This window comes from Astyanax mexicanus, chromosome 17 (assembly GCF_023375975.1).
Source record: "Astyanax mexicanus isolate ESR-SI-001 chromosome 17, AstMex3_surface, whole genome shotgun sequence".
Taxonomy (NCBI): Eukaryota; Metazoa; Chordata; class Actinopteri; order Characiformes; family Acestrorhamphidae; genus Astyanax; species Astyanax mexicanus.
Window position 1 is genome coordinate 39,306,773 of NC_064424.1, and position 16,417 is coordinate 39,323,189.

Genomic DNA, 16,417 nt, shown 5'->3' on the forward strand with positions numbered 1-16,417 from the left:
TATTGCACAACTTTTTTACTGTGTGGTTTACATTGCAGGTGGTTCAAATGTATCGACAAAAAAATTTAAATGTATTGTGATCCAACAAAATATGTCAATATAAATCACTAAAAAAATAGAAAGAAGCTGCTCCAACCTGGCTTTCTGATATCTGACGTTTGTTGCTTGGCGATAATCGAAGACAAGTAGTCGATTTCTTCATCAAGATCAGGACGACGAGTCTCTTTATCTGAAAGACAATAATAAGAGAGCATGTGATTGATTTAGATATGCTCACTCTCACCTTCACCCTCCACACCTTTATTTACTTCTCTATTGAGCATTATGGTTGAAGTGTGAGTGTGTAAGTTATGTGGTGCTCTATATTGCAATATTACAAAGAATTAACCAGATTTCTTGTTTCACATTAATCAAACATAATCTGTCTTTGGTAGGAATGTCACAAAAATGACCTTATTGAAGTTGTGGCATGATATGTACGGTATAATGAGCTTTATATGACCTTGTTATGGCCCTATAAAATTAGTTTTATTTTTTTCTCAAATCCACTGAGGATGTCTTTATTCTAATCTGTATTATTCATTTATTTAAATATTTGCCTTTATATGATTATGTCCATGCTCTCTGCATTGCAAAAATCATAAGACCCCATGTTGCTGTGTTTTTTGAGCTTGAGCACACTGTGATGACGATATTGAAATGATATATTGTGCAGCCCAAGTGTAAGTCAGTTGTAATGAGAGAGTGTGACGTATGCATTCACATAGCAGAGCTGTGAGGATGAAAGGCAGTGTGCACAGATTGGCTGGAGGTGGAGTGTGTGTAAGAGTGTGTCCCGGGGGAGCGAGAGTGTGCCGGGGTGTTGTTTGCTTGAGACACCATGAAAGAGAAACAATAGCACAGCATCACTTAATGGTACTGTTGGCCAGACAGTAAGCTGCATTCCAAGACTATGGATGATCCGCTCCTAGCAACCAGCGGGAGAGTGTGTGTGGCCGATGCGGAGGCTAAACCACAGGGGGGCTACAGTCACTGGACCAGCCCACCCCCCATTCTACTACTCCTTAACTCAGCACTGAAACTTTAAATAGCTTCAGAGACCAATCAAGATCACTATCTAATATATCTCCATCACTATATAATAGGCATATTTATACTGTTACTGTTGTCTGTATTGATTCAGCAGAAACCCACCTGACAGGAGGCTGAAATTGACCTCACACATCATACTGGGTCAACACAACATATAGTACCTAATTAAAAAAAAAATAATAGACGTGAGAAACAAAACAGGAAACACAACTTCCTCTGACAGGCAGAGACAGAGAGAGTTGTAGCCAGTAGAGTCCTTAGTTTAACAAACACCTTATTAAAAAATGTACTCAGACCTTTGTTAACATTATTAACAAATTTATACAGTTGCAAGAAAAAGTGTGTGAACCCTTTGGGATTACTTAGATTTCTGCATAAATTGGTCAATAAAAAAAAACTCACAACAATAGACAAACATAGTCTGCTTAAACTAATACCACAGAAAAAAAAACTATATATTTGCATGGTTTTATTGAACACAACATGTTAACGTTCACAGTGAGGGTGAAAAAAGTATGTGAACCTTTGGATTTAATAACTGGTTGATCCTCTTTTGGCAGCAAAACCCTCAACCAAACATTTCCTGTAGTTGCAGATCAGACCTGTACAACAGTCAGGAGGAATTTTGGAGCATTCCTCTTCACAAAACTGTTACAGTTCAGCTATATTCTTGGGATATCTGGTGTGAATCGATCTCTTGAGGTCATGATGCCACAGCATCTCAGTTGGGTTCAGGAGGTCAGGACTCCAGAAGGCGTATTTTCTTCTGTTGAAGCCGTTCAGTTGTTGATTTACTTCTAGGTTTAGGGTCGTTGTTCTGTTGCATCATCCATCCTCTGTTGAGCTTCAGTTGGCAGACAGATGGTCTAAAGTTTCCCTGCAAAATGTCTTGGTAAACTTAATTTTTCTTGGAATTCATTTTTCAGTTGATGACCGAGATCCGTCCAGACCCTGAGGCAGCAAAGCAGCCCCAAACCATGATGCACCCTACACCATGTTTCATAGTTGGGATGAGGTTTTGATGATGGTGTGCTGTGCCTTTTTTCTCCACATATAGCATTGTGTTTTCCTTCCAAACAACTTAATTTTGGTTTCATCTGTCCACAGTATATTTAAACAGAAGTGCTGTGGAACATCCAGGTACTTGTACAGCAGTTTCTTCCTCTGTGGTGTCCTACCATACACTACATTCTTAATGTTTTCCTTACTGTAGATTTGTCAACAAAAATGTTATCAACAAAATTCAGCACCCCAGCATACCAACAGTAGTAAAGCAGTAGTATTATTACACATTTTATCACTTTTCTATTAGTGCCTGATTAAATCATCAGTCCTACACACAATCCTGTGCAACCTCTGTGTGAATATGTTTACATAAACAGTAAGTGACAACAGGATATTCCATATCGTATCATACACAATAATATGACAAAAAATGTTGACAAAAAAACCTAATGATAATAACAATACATCTGAAAGCATTTTATTTCCTTTTTCTTTTTAATACAATGTACTGTATTTACACTAAATTAATTGCAGTTTATATGAGGAACTAAATATGCTGTACTTTAATTCTGTTGCAGATGTGCGTTGTAACATTACTTTATTTTCATTACATGTTTTATTTTGTTACCATATTATTGTTTTATACAAAATCAGAGTGTTTGTAAGTTTACAGAACAGACAAACATTTCTAGTTTTTGGTTTCTACTGAAGTATTTGAAACTTTTTGAAAATTACTTGAAAATGTTTACTAAAAAAACTTTAATATTTATTTTGTTGCAGAAGTTTCAGTGTTAAGAAGGAAACTTAGATGGAAACTGTATAAAGAACAGCTAAAGGATTCCTTTTATAAGTGAAAACATAAATAAAACATTTGTGTGAGACTGTGAATATATACTACTGTTGTGAAAAATGTGAGGATTCTTTTAAACTAGGCTGGATTACTAGAAATCACACTCACCCCCTCAGCATCTCCCCTTCATGGAAAAATAACAGACCCCAGAAAAAATAACTGTTATAAGCTTTTCACACACTGGATGCAGCAGCAGAACAGAGCTGTAACTGGTTTCACTCTGACACAGACAGAGAAACCTCAGCCCTACACAGCACTGAGTGTAAAGACGGAGCAGTTCAGCACTGCTGAGTAAAATCTACCCCTTATCATGCCAATTTTAAGAGTTGAAGGTTAAATAGGAGTTGAAAGGACAATTCACATTTCAACACATTATGGATCTATTTACCTTTAAAACTGACATTAAGTTTTGATTAGTGTTGAGCAAAAAAGGGTTGACCGGGACAGAGTAGAGTGTGACTGGGTTAAATTAGATGGGGTTGAGCATGACAGGGTTGAGGGTAAAGAGACTGAATTGAAGGGGTTGAGCGTGACGGGTTGAGCGTGACGGGGTTGAGCGTGACGGGGTTGAGCGTGACGGGGTTGAGCGTGACGGGGTTGAGCGTGACGGGGTTGAGCGTGACGGGGTTGAGCGTGACGGGGGTTGAGCGTGACAGGGGTTGAATGAGACAAAGTTGAGCATGACGGGGTTGAATGAGACAAAGTTGAGCATGACGGGGTTGAATGAGACAAAGTTGAGCGTGACATGGTTGAATGAGACAGAGTTGAGCGTGACGGGGTTGAATGAGACAGAGTTGAGCATGACGGGGTTGAATGAGACAAAGTTGAGCATGACAGGGTTGAATGAGACAAAGTTGAGCGTGACATGGTTGAATGAGACAGAGTTGAGCGTGACGGGGTTGAATGAGACAGAGTTGAGCATGACAGGGTTGAATGAGACAAAGTTGAGCATGACGGGGTTGAATGAGACAAAGTTGAGCGTGACATGGTTGAATGAGACAGAGTTGAGCGTGACGGGGTTGAATGAGACAGAGTTGAGCATGACGGGGTTGAATGAGACAGGGGTTGAATGTGACTGGGTTGAATGAGAAAGGGTTGAGCGTGACGGGGTTAAATGAGACCGAGTTGAGCATGACGGGGTTGAATGAGAAAGGGTTGAGCGTAACTGAGTTGAATGAGAAAGGGTTGAGCGTGACGGGGTTGAGTATGATGGGGTTGAGCGTAAAAAGATTAAGCATAAAGGGGTTGAATGAGACAGGATTAAGCATGACAGGGTTGAGCGTTATTGAGTGTTATTCATGGTAAATATGGAATTTAAGTTCTAAAAATAGTGACACTTTATATTATTTGCAGACTGTTTTTCAAAAGACATGTGATGTCATTTCCAGTGATGTCAGAAAAAAAAAAAACGTTTTATAGGGGTAAACTAAATGGTGTGACAGGTTTGAACAAAAAACTGGGGGATAATTACTTAAGTAGCAAACATTTGGCATTAATTGCAATTTTTATTTGTCAAAAAATTTAATAATGATCAGTTGGGACATGCAAATATGTTTTCTGTCCAGTACTAACTACAAACTATGAACGTTACTATTATTATTATTTTATTATTATTTTTTTTTACAAATTTAGTTTTACATTATAATGCAAAGACACTTGGTTATATTAAATGACACATTTAAAATGCATGTTGAGGTTTTCAGTAATTTAAAATCTTTCGGGCTGTTTGTGCACCCAATTCAATGCATCACCCATAAGCAGTTTTTAGCTAATGGTCAGTGTAGCCTTGGTAAACTTCCGTTCACATATCTTAGGCATATTTTACATATTACATAAAAAGGCTTTATCAAAATCATTTTTAATGTGTACAAATTGTTGTCCAAATTAAATGTTTGCCAGTGCAAATCAAACTAGAGCAGTGTTCAAATATTGCTTTCTTTCTCTCTCTCTCTTTCTCTCTCAAACACACGTGCATGCAGCAATACTATTGCTTTTATTTTATAGTTCATAAATTCTCTGTCACTTATGTTCAACATGGAATTTCTTTATTTATCCTATATTAACTATTTAGCTTACATTTCTATCTCTACCGTTTCCCCTAATGCTTAACTGCATTCACCTTTCTAACCGCAATCTTTTTTTTTCTCCTGCATACAAACATATACTCCTAATGCCAGTGTGATACGGAGTCTGAAGGAGTGAAGAAGTGAAAGTTGTAAGAGAGTGTAAGTGTGTGTTAGTTTGGTTTTCAGTCCAGAAGGAGAGCCATCTGGCTCCTCCACCGTGCAGATCTGATGCCTCAGCACTTTCACTGTCTGCTTTGTTACTGTGTGACCCCCCTCTGTCCCGCCTGTATAGTGCGCTCCACGGTAGGTGAGGGAAGAGGTGGGACGAGCCATCTGTACTACAGCAGAGTGAAGTGAAGCAGTGAGAGTTCTCTATAAGAGAAGTGACACCCGTCCATCAAACTACTGCAGCAGAGTAATGCAGATATTGATCACACACACGCACACACTATTAATATTATTGTTTATATAGTCACGGTCACACAAAAAACCTTCTTTAAAAAAAAATCTTTTTAAGACTTTATTTTCCACGGTGAAATTAATATTTTTGCTATAAGAGTGCAATACACAGCATTTGGTGGATGTGTTACCATTGTTCTGTTTATAAGACACTGAAAAGTAAATGTGATTTTTGTAATGGTTAATATGTGAGGTTCAATTCATTAGTGTTTATCAGGTTTTAATACTACATTTACTAAGTTTGTTTATAATACTTAAAACCAAAGTGCTGCAAACAGCTAGTCCAACTGTGTTTCTCAATACTACACTGCAAATACCAAGCTCAGAACTCACTGTAGTTGAAACAAGTAAAAAAGAGAGGGAGAACCCTTCATACCATGTGTGAATGGGGTGGGGTAAAATAAAATGTTATAGATAATAGATAATGTGTGATAATCTGAGTGACCAGAGCATCTTGAGTTCATTATTTTATAGTGGAACCATTTATTAACAGTCCCTTCACTTCCAAACTACTTCTCAATATGAAAAAACAAAATCAGACAACTAAGTAGTAGTAGTTGTGGAATTCCCAGTCTAACATATTAATTCTATACAAAATAGACCATAAAAAAAAACGTCAAATTCACATTTCTGAAATATCCTACCAGGGGGCGGGGAGAGGCTGAGTCATGTGACTGTACGGAACAATCATACAGGTCCGCAAGCAGTGTTTATCACATTTAACACCAAAATTAACAGAACACTTAATACAGCACTTTTAAATACTTAAGTCTGGCGAGAGCTGTACTAAAATAGTGCCAGTAGGGTTTCTCTCATGAGTCGCGCCTGTCTGTATTACAGAGACAATGCTACCTAGCCCCAAGTAAGGGTGATTATGATATATATATATATATATATATATATATATATATATATATATATATATATATATATATATATACACACACACACACACACACACACACACATATATATATATATATATAACAAACCATCCCGTTCAATGTTTTTCCTCACGTTATTATTTAATTTATTTTCTACACTGTAGATTAATATTAAAGACATGAACACAATTAAGGGACACATATGGAATTATGTAGTAAGCAAGTGTTTGTCTCCCACAATCCTCTGACCTTAACCTGATCAACTGAGATGGGTTCAAGAACCTCCTTCATGCTGAGAAAACTATTCCAGGAGACTGTAATGTTGCATGGTAAGAAGAGGCAGGTTCAAACTTTTAAATGATGGAGCTCCAACCAATCATTTTGCTCATAAGTGTAAAAGAAACTCGTCCCTGGACACTAGAGACAGTTACACCAATGAAAGCAGAAAAAATCTTTTAAATACTGAGAAATAATAAAAGAGCAAGTGTCCCAATACTTTTGTCCATGTAGTGTATATGTCCCTAACATACACTATGATTAGACGGATGTGTTATCAGCAGACAGGTAAAAGACACAACTCTGTGAGTGGCATGATCTAAAAATGCTGTAAATCACTGATGAACAGCGCCCTCTGCTGGTCACTACAAACACATGCAGTCTGCTAAAGCTGCTCTCAGTGTTTATAACCAGACAACAGTTCTTTATGGAGAAAAGAGCTCTGTGCTCAGTTTACCTCACACACAATGCAAACAAAATCAAACATACATTTAAATCATACTTAAACATTTTCTGCATCAATAAGGACATTTATACAATACAATATACAACTTTATAATCATTTTTCAGTCAGGTTATCTAAAGCATCTAAACATATCTTAAAGGCTGATTATATTGCTGAATCTCTAATAAACCAGTAAAAAGGAGGAGAAATCAGCTGGGTATCACCACTGATTAATGAAATCAATTTTATTATTCTCAATTTGATTAATTTCTTAAGGATCCAATATGATTAGATTTTGATTCATTTACGAATATTTCAGTTAAAATTGCAGGTTTTATTCAGATACGAAAGAGATTTCAGAGAACTAATGGTGTAATCGAACAGGGAGCACTCAACCTACCATAAATAAACATATTAATGTTTACATGGAGAATTAACCCATTATTAATGTTTATTAGTAGCATTTAACATGTCCATACAAAAACAGTGTACACGTAATGTAAACATACACTCAGCTGTGATTCTCACACACTTCCACAAAACATCAGTGTCAGAAAAGACCCTGAAAACGGTTTTGAATTCATTATTTAAAAAAAAGGTTTGATTGATTTTCTTTCACTCTGAATGGAACTCCCGACACATTTAAGGTGGATGAGAAAACTCAGGAAAAATACTAACTTGTTAGCTAAACACTAGTGAGATATATATTTACTAAAAATGAGACGTAACTACTCTAGCAGGCCTTAGTTACACAGAGATGTTGTAACGTGTAAAGCGTGGCTGACGTTAACTTAAACTACACTATGTTTTGAAGGGGTTTGTATGTCTCAGGTTTGTATGAAATAATATGGAATTAAAATAAAGATGGTCAACTTGAATTGAAATATCCGAGCACTTATATAATAATATAATATCCAGTACATTTATTAGACTCAGTTAAAACAAACATTTTGGCCCTTCGGAGAGGAAACGTTAAGAAAGGCCTGGTATACATTAAAGTTGAATACAATGAAGTTATAAATGTAGATTATAATGTAATATGTAATAATTTCATAAAGATTTATTTTTTGAGTGGTAACTTCGAAGATGATTTTTTGTTTACATATATATATATATATATTCATATTATTTCATATTATTATTTCATATTTTGTATATTTTTACTGCTGTCAATATTAATGTATTAATGCATGTGATTTTTAAGAACACTTAACAATGTAAATTTTTTATGTGAATTAATCTTGTGACAATGTTTACAGAGCCTGGAACTATTTATTTTACTAATTTTAACTTAACTTTAACTGAATGGTAGAACCCTATATCTGTACTCACTCTCATTTTAGCTCTTACAAGAACCTACAGGAAAGTACTTGTGGTAAAAATAACAGTATTTCCTCCCCGTGTGTCCTGGATCTACAGTAATTGTGGAAACAGCACTCTGGTTTAATATTTTCTGTGGAAAACTGAACCATATCCAGGTACAATGTTAAAAACACGAATTATAATTAGAAGCATAAGAGTGAACCTCATCAGAACACTGAGAGACTGCAGTATTTACCCAGTAAAGCTCATCCTTAAAAACACACACTCAACTCAATACACAGGAATGACTCAACTTCACACACACCACACACTCCAACCTGTTACTGGAACACAGCCTAATAACACCAACACAGAGGGAGAAACCGAGGGAGAGAAACAGACCGACAGAAGAAGACTTTTGATCATTATTTAAAGAATCAAGGAGTTTTTAAAGAGGATATATCTCTGCCTGGTGTACAAACATCAAAATAACATTTATTTTAAGACACCAGTGTTTTTTTTTACAGGCCTGTCACATAATTATGTTATCTACTAATCATATAATATATGGACATAACCTCAATTATTTTTGCTGACCTCAATACATTGTGTTTACTTGGCGAGAAGAGCCCATTAACCTGAACAAGCTAACAGAACAAATTTGTTTGAAAAATTTTAAATGTATTTATCTATTTAGGATATTTATATTTTTTTATATTCCAATTACAATGCCTAAACATTCTTATAAATTTAAAGCTGACTGCACAAAAAATGTGTAAATGCAATATCATACTATAATTGAATGACCATTACATCACCATCATAAAAGGAGTTTAAATGAACAATTCAAAATCTAAATGTAATTCTTGTGTTCCAAACTCCAACTGAGATTTTAAAGTCATTTTGGGATCCTTTCACGATCGCAATATGTTCTGTCCGAGTATTATATTTCTTCCTGACTCTTTATGTTGATATAAATAATACAGTTTAATGAAAGGGATAAGTTAATATTGTAGTAAATTTGACTAGAGAAAAAATAAGAATAAAATGTTAAACACGTTAAAAAGAGGGGGTTCTCTTACTGAGAGAATGACCGTTCCAGAGGTTAAAAAGTCTGCATGCATTAAACTATAGTGCATTTTATGGGTTTCTTCAGGTATGCCACTAAATAAATAACAATTTAAAAACAATTTACTACATTTTTGTTAGTGCATATAAGGCAGATCCTGGGATAAGGGTGATTTCTAGCATATACAGGGGAATATACAGCATTCCAGATTAAATCTGCACAAAATACTGTGAATTTAAATAGAGAGTAACAAGTTCAGCTTCATGGAGAGGATTTGGATGGAAGAGCTTTAGCAGATACTTCACTGCACCTCTTCAGTTGTTTCATCACTAAGGCCCATCTAGTTGCTGGAGGATTTGCAGCTCCCAGGAAGCCAATCACTATTATTGTTTTGAGCCTCTTCATAGATAAACAATAATGTGTGCAATAATGCTATGTCATACAACGCATATTTATAACAAAAGCAGGTAGTACTGCCAGCTGACATACAAGATCTATGTCTATGTATGTATTTTTATGACATATATTATCTAATTATGAGATAAATATAAGCTATTTATTTCATAATTTTTTTTTTAATATGCATGGCAGCATACTTTTGTAAAAACCTTCACCCTGCCTACACTGCTACACCGCTTTTACGCAGTCAGAAATTACCCTGCAGCTCAGAAAAGGGTAAAACTAATCAATTTACCTTAATTAATACTGCTTAATTCATTAGACTGTGGGGCTATATTCATCTGAACAAGTACACACTAGTCCAGGGGTATTTAATCAGATTTCAGTACGGTACGGTGATTCAGTGCTGTATCCTGTACACTGAAGAAGCCTAGTACTTCTGTCAGTTACAAATACTATTAAGTATATTACAACAATATTTATTGTTTTAAATAGGCCTGTCACAATAATTACATTATTGACTTTTCATACAAAAAATGAAAACACCCTCAATAATTTAACTTAGTCTACTAATGTGAATCAAAATGCTATATTTATTCTATTTGATTTTATATTTAGACCTAATTGTCATAATAATTACTAATTTTAAAAATGTAGTTTTTCTTTTTCTGGTGCGCACCATCTGAATCAGCCTTTCTCGCTTTATTTCGGACTGCAACTTCTCACTGCCTACTTCGTCTGTGCGTAATCCGTGCTCTGAATCTGCACAGATCTGATTGGCAGAGGAGAGTGTTTGGTGATCTTGCAGCACACATGATTGGTCTGTAAGTTTACTGTGCTGCAAAGCGGGTAAACCATAAAGACAAGAAAAATTCTGCCACTTTAAATAAACTTTGTCAGAATTAAATACTTCTTAGTAGTTTATCGGTTTGGGTCCGGAACCGAACCGCGGTCCGCTTATTAGTGACCCCTGCACTAGTCAGTCATGTGCCATGGCCATGTGTGCTTATGCAGCATGCAGATGCTGCAGAGCCAGTGAGTGCAGGACAGATTTGGGGATTAAACTCCTCTGGATCAAAACCATCCAAATCATTGGGGACGACAAACAAGAAAAAAAAAAAAAAAAGAGCGAGAGTGGTAGAGAGTGGTAGAGAGAGCGCAGTAGAGAGAGCGCAGTAGAGAGAATGGTAGAGAGAGAGAGATAAGCCTAATCCAGACAGGAACAGAGCTAATGGCTTGTCTGGGTTCTGCTCAGTGAGGTTACAGTATTTCTGTAAATCACAGTAATGAAAAATGTAGAAATTAACTGCAAGGTAAAAGTCTGGTTTCTGATGCCTATATTTTCTATCTAGCTTGTTCTATGATAGTCACACATTCATTTTGTTTATTGATAGATAAAACATAATTAAATATATATTTTATTATATTACACATAGATAACTTTGAAACTCTGAAAACTTTATACTTTTAATTTATGAGAGCCAAAGTTTTAAAAAGCCCAAACCAGTAAGAAAGTCAAGATTATGCCTAGCCCTTTATGCAATTCACATTCTAGGCCTGTTTGAGTGTTCACGTGGTACACACTGCACAGGGTCCCTAACTACATCTGTCTTCACCATGAGGAAATCACAGACTCACCTGGCTGCTCTTCAAGAACACATTTTTTAACAAGAACATGCCAGAACTAAACACATGTGAGAGAATCTCTTGAGAGGAAAATAGCAACTTGAAATGAGTCCAAATCAGAGTTTTAAATGTCTGATCATTTTTATACCGAAATATGTACTTAAATCCTCAACACAGAACTATATGACATGTTTCAGTACTGCAGACAAGTTTTAAACTTCAGTTATAAACCTTTTCAATGAGCTCTGGCAGTAATGCTTGTGCCTTTAGTGCCTAAAACACATCTACTGTTGAAAAATGAAAATATACAGGTAAGTTGTATTTGTGTTTTTGAGTGAAATACATTATTCTACTTTATATAATAAAATGAGTTTCTTTGAAAAGTAGTTAATTACCATTTTTAAATTGAGTTTTACCCATTTAGCTCTGTTTACTGCCATTCATTGAGGAAGTGGGCAGGATGACCATAAACAGGCTCTGGCCATGCAGAAGATATCAGAATCAGAATTGCCTTTATTGTCACCTGGTCACAAGTACCAGCGAAATTAGCCCTCAACCCATCCATACAGGACAGGAAGACAGGGTAAGCCGCAGCGCGTGCACGCGCCGCCATCAAAGATATGTTGGTTGGAGAGATGGTTCTACCTCTACGTGATCCCTAAAAGCAGAGAGGGTGCGCATTTCTAGCGCAGAAAAACGGGCCAAAGAGTCTAAATGTTGCCGTAATTAAGGAGTTTAATATAAAGAGACATCATGAAATTAAACATCAATTTAAAAAATCTTAGTTTACACAACACTCTCAAAGATAAAGATAGTTAGTCAAGTAAAATGGTGTGTAAATGAAATAATCAGGAAAAAGTATTATTTAAAGTGGTATATTTCATTATTTGTTTTATTAGAGTGTGGCCCGTGACTTCAAATATATTTCTCCTTCTGGCCCCCAACAAAAAAAGTTTGGACACCCCTGGTGTAGAGTGACCTAGGCTTAAAATTCTACTTACATTTATCTTAAAGAGTGATGTCTTGTGTGATGAGTTGACAGTGCTCCAGTCAAAGACATTCAGATAATTTTACATTATTAAAAAAGAACGCTTAGCAAAAGACTTTGGAGTTCACTTCACCTCAATTTGACCAGTGATTTACCAGTGTTTTAAGGCAAATCCAGCCAAAATGTACTTTACCTGTTATCCCTCAGTTTAACATTGTTCGCATTGTCCTAGATTAGCATTGTTAGGTATATCAGTTAATAATGAATTATGTAGTATTTTTAGCATGCACACACCATGTGTGATATACTAATAAATTACTGATATACTAATAAACAGAACTGCCAATAATAAACTGCATAAAACTGCATAATACTGCTTTTATTACTGCTGATGTGCAGGGTAGCCATCTTGGATTCTGAACTCGGGGTTGCTGAGGCTCTCCTGACTTTTTTGAGCAGAAAACGGGGATTTTCCATTTAAAATTTCTACTACAACCCCTGGCAAAAAGTATGGAATCACCAGTCTTGGATGAGCACTCCTTCAGACATTTCATTCTGTAAAACAAACTCTGATCAAAAACATGATACAATAATAAGGTCATTCCAAAGTGCAACTTGTTGGCTTTCAGGAACACTCAAAGAAATGAAGAAAAAACATTGTGGAAGTCAGTGAATGTTACTTTTATTGACCAACCACAGGGAAAAAAATATGGAATCACTCAATTCTGAGGAAAAAAGTATGGAATCACTCAAATTGAAGGTAGAAAATAAGGACACACCCAGTCAATTTCCTTTCCCTAAATGGACACCTGCCTCAGATTAGATCTGCTCGTTAGTCTGCAGTTAAAAACACCTGCAGTCATGACACCTTGGAGGGCTGCTGGACGAATTAGAGTGGACGAATTAGAGAAGAACCATGGCTCCAACAAGAGAAATGTCTCTTGAAACAAAAGAGAGGATTGTGAAACTTCTTGAAGAAGGTAACTCTTCACGCATGGTTGCTAAAGATGTGGGCTGTTCACAGTCAGCTGTATCCAAGATATGGACCAAATACAAACAGCATGGAATGGTTGTTAAAGCCAAGCGTACTGGTAGACCGAGAAAGACATCAAAGCGTCAAGACAAGCAACTTAAGGCCATTTGTCTTGAAAACCGAAAAAGTACAACTAAACAGATGAAGCATAAATGGGAAGAAGCTGGAGCCAATGTATGTGACCGAACCGTAAGAAATCACCTAAAGGAAATGGGATTTCAATACAGGAAAGCTAAAAGAAAACCATCATTGACACCTAAACATAAAAGAACAAAACTGCAGTGGGCTAAGGAGAGGCAATCATGGACTGTGGATGACTGGATGAAAGTTATCTTCAGTGATGAGTCAAGAATCTGCATTGGACAAGGTGATGATGCTGGAACTTTTGTTTGGTGCCGTTCCAGTGAGATTTATGAAGAGGCCTGCCTGAAGAAAACAACCAAATTTCCAAGGTCCTTGATGATATGGGGCTGCATATCAGGCAAAGGCACTGGGGAGATGACTGTGGTTAATTCTTCTATCAATGCACAAGTTTACATTGACATTTTGGACAGTTTTCTCATCCCTTCAATTGAACAGATGTTTGGAGATAATGAAATAATTTTCCAAGATGACAATGCATCGTGCCATAGGGCAAAAACAGTGAAGGCATTCCTTGGAGAAAGACACATTCAGTCGATGTCATGGCCTGCAAATAGTCCAGATCTCAACCCAATTGAAAACCTGTGGTGGAAATGGAAAAAAATGGTCCACAAGAAGGCTCCGACCTGCAAAGCTGATCTGGCAACTGCTATAAAAGAGAGTTGGCACCAAATTGATGCAGAATACTGTTTGTCACTCATCAAGTCCATGCCTCAGAGACTGAAAGCCGTTATAAAAGCCAAAGGTGGTGCAACTAAATACTAGTGATGTATTTTGAATCATCTTTTGTTTATCTGTTTTTCATGATTCCATACTTTTTTCCTCAGAATTGAGTGATTCCATATTTTTTTCCCTGTGGTTGGTCAATAAAAGTAACATTCACTGACTTCCACAATGTTTTTTCTTCATTTTTTGGGTGTTCCTGAAAGCCAACAAGTTGCACTTTGGAATGACCTTATTATTGTATCATGTTTTTGATCAGAGTTTGTTTTACAGAATGAAATGTCTGAAGGAGTGCTCATCCAAGACTGGTGATTCCATACTTTTTGCCAGGGGTTGTAGTAACTTGTAAATTCCCACCTAGAGTTTGGAACAGAAATGCTGCAGGATTCTGAAGACAGAAACTGTGTGTGATGTCTGAAGCTTCTTACCATGAAGATGACGTTTGTTTGGGGAGACACAGTGCCCGGTTTCATCCTCCTCCAGCGGGGCAAGGCAGGGTCCACAGTGGGAGGAACCATGTGTGCAGAAGTGCCGGCCCACTCTGGCACAGTCTATGTGGTCAGGACAGTTGTTCACTACAACACAAAATACACGGATATTAAAAAGGTCCGGTCAACACATTATAAACAAACCTCCTCCAATTTTGCACTTATGGTGAATAATTAGGCTACATCAGAGATGATACTGGTAAAAGTAGACACCATTGGCTGAAATATGGATGGGAACCAGTTTCACGGAATAAAAAGGCATGGTAAAAATTGCTTATTACATGTATTTGTTGAAAAAAGGCAAGTGAGCAGTGAATAACCCCCCAAGCATGTCCTCTCCAGTTATACCCGCCACTTACTGGAACCTGACTCAAACACAGAATCAAGATTTAACTTCCATCCCCTAAATATTGAAATTAACATCATGAGTTTATTTACCAATAACCCGGATGCTCACAGTAAGGTGATTTATAATAGAAAGTGTGTAGTATATAATGAAGGGGCTACCATTTAAAATCCATCTTTAGTATGTGCCAAACAATCAGCAAATTTATACAAAATGAAGCTTAGCTGAATACAAAATAGTAGTGCTGGGCGATATGGGAAAAAAAAAAATCATATATCACGATATGGAATATTTTATATCACGATAACGATACATATAATGATATACCACATTTGAATATGTTTTCAGTTATTCTAAAAAACATATGACAAAATAATATCATTGCTTACTTTATTACTAACTTTATTTCAAAGTGACGTTAAACCCAACTTTCACAAATGAGAATTACTAGTTTTATTGCAGCAATATATATGTATCAAATAAAAAAAAACAGATGAGGTAGATGCAGTAGCTAATGTTTTCAAAATTGTAAAGGTATTTAAATTGAGTTATTAAAATAAACTCAATAAAAAAAAATTTAAGTGTCCGTCAAATAACGTAAAGCAGCGCCATGTGCAAAACCACATATCGAAGCTTTTTTTTGCGAAGATGATTTTATTATCACTTATATAAACCGAGTTTATGCAAAGTGACCATGCCAAGACATTTCATCGTAGCCTACTTTATATATTTGCATGAATAATTGATGAAATTACTGTAGAAACGATATTTGTCATATCGCACAGCACTACAAAATAGGTTCAAAAGATCTCCCCCACAACCCAACAACATTACTAGAAACCTGCTTCTATAATCTTATTAATTATCTAACAATGTAACAGGAATCATTTTCTTCATTGAGTTTTTATACTTTTAATGCTTTATGTATTCATCATGGTGATGTGTGCTTACATAATTTCATCTAAAATTTACAAATGCAAGACCTTCACTTTAAATAGATACGTTTACAGTATGGTTTTAGTACGTTTACTTATAAACTCTGAACAAACCCTTCAGCTCTGGTGCCAACCCATTCTCTGGTCCGTTCATTTACATTTACATTCAAGGCATTTAGCTGAAACTTTTATCCAAAGTGACTTACAAGATTATTCCTGTTCCAGAGGTGGAGCAATGGAGTCTTGCCCATGGACTATAATTAGTGTAGTGCAGTATAGTCACCCAGACT

The 16,417-nt window shown here is 36.2% G+C and overlaps 1 protein-coding gene across 1 annotated transcript in view; it reads right to left on the reverse strand.

Annotated features, from left to right (window-relative positions):
* Positions 1-16,417, reverse strand: part of npdc1a (neural proliferation, differentiation and control, 1a) — a 58,542-nt gene that overhangs the window by 17,424 nt on the left and 24,701 nt on the right. Inside the window, exons 2-3 of the mRNA XM_007230831.4 lie at positions 14,787-14,933; positions 137-229 (exon numbers count right to left, since the gene is read on the reverse strand). Of these exons, the coding sequence (XP_007230893.3) occupies positions 137-229; positions 14,787-14,933 (240 nt within the window). The remainder of the gene's footprint in view (positions 1-136; positions 230-14,786; positions 14,934-16,417) is intronic.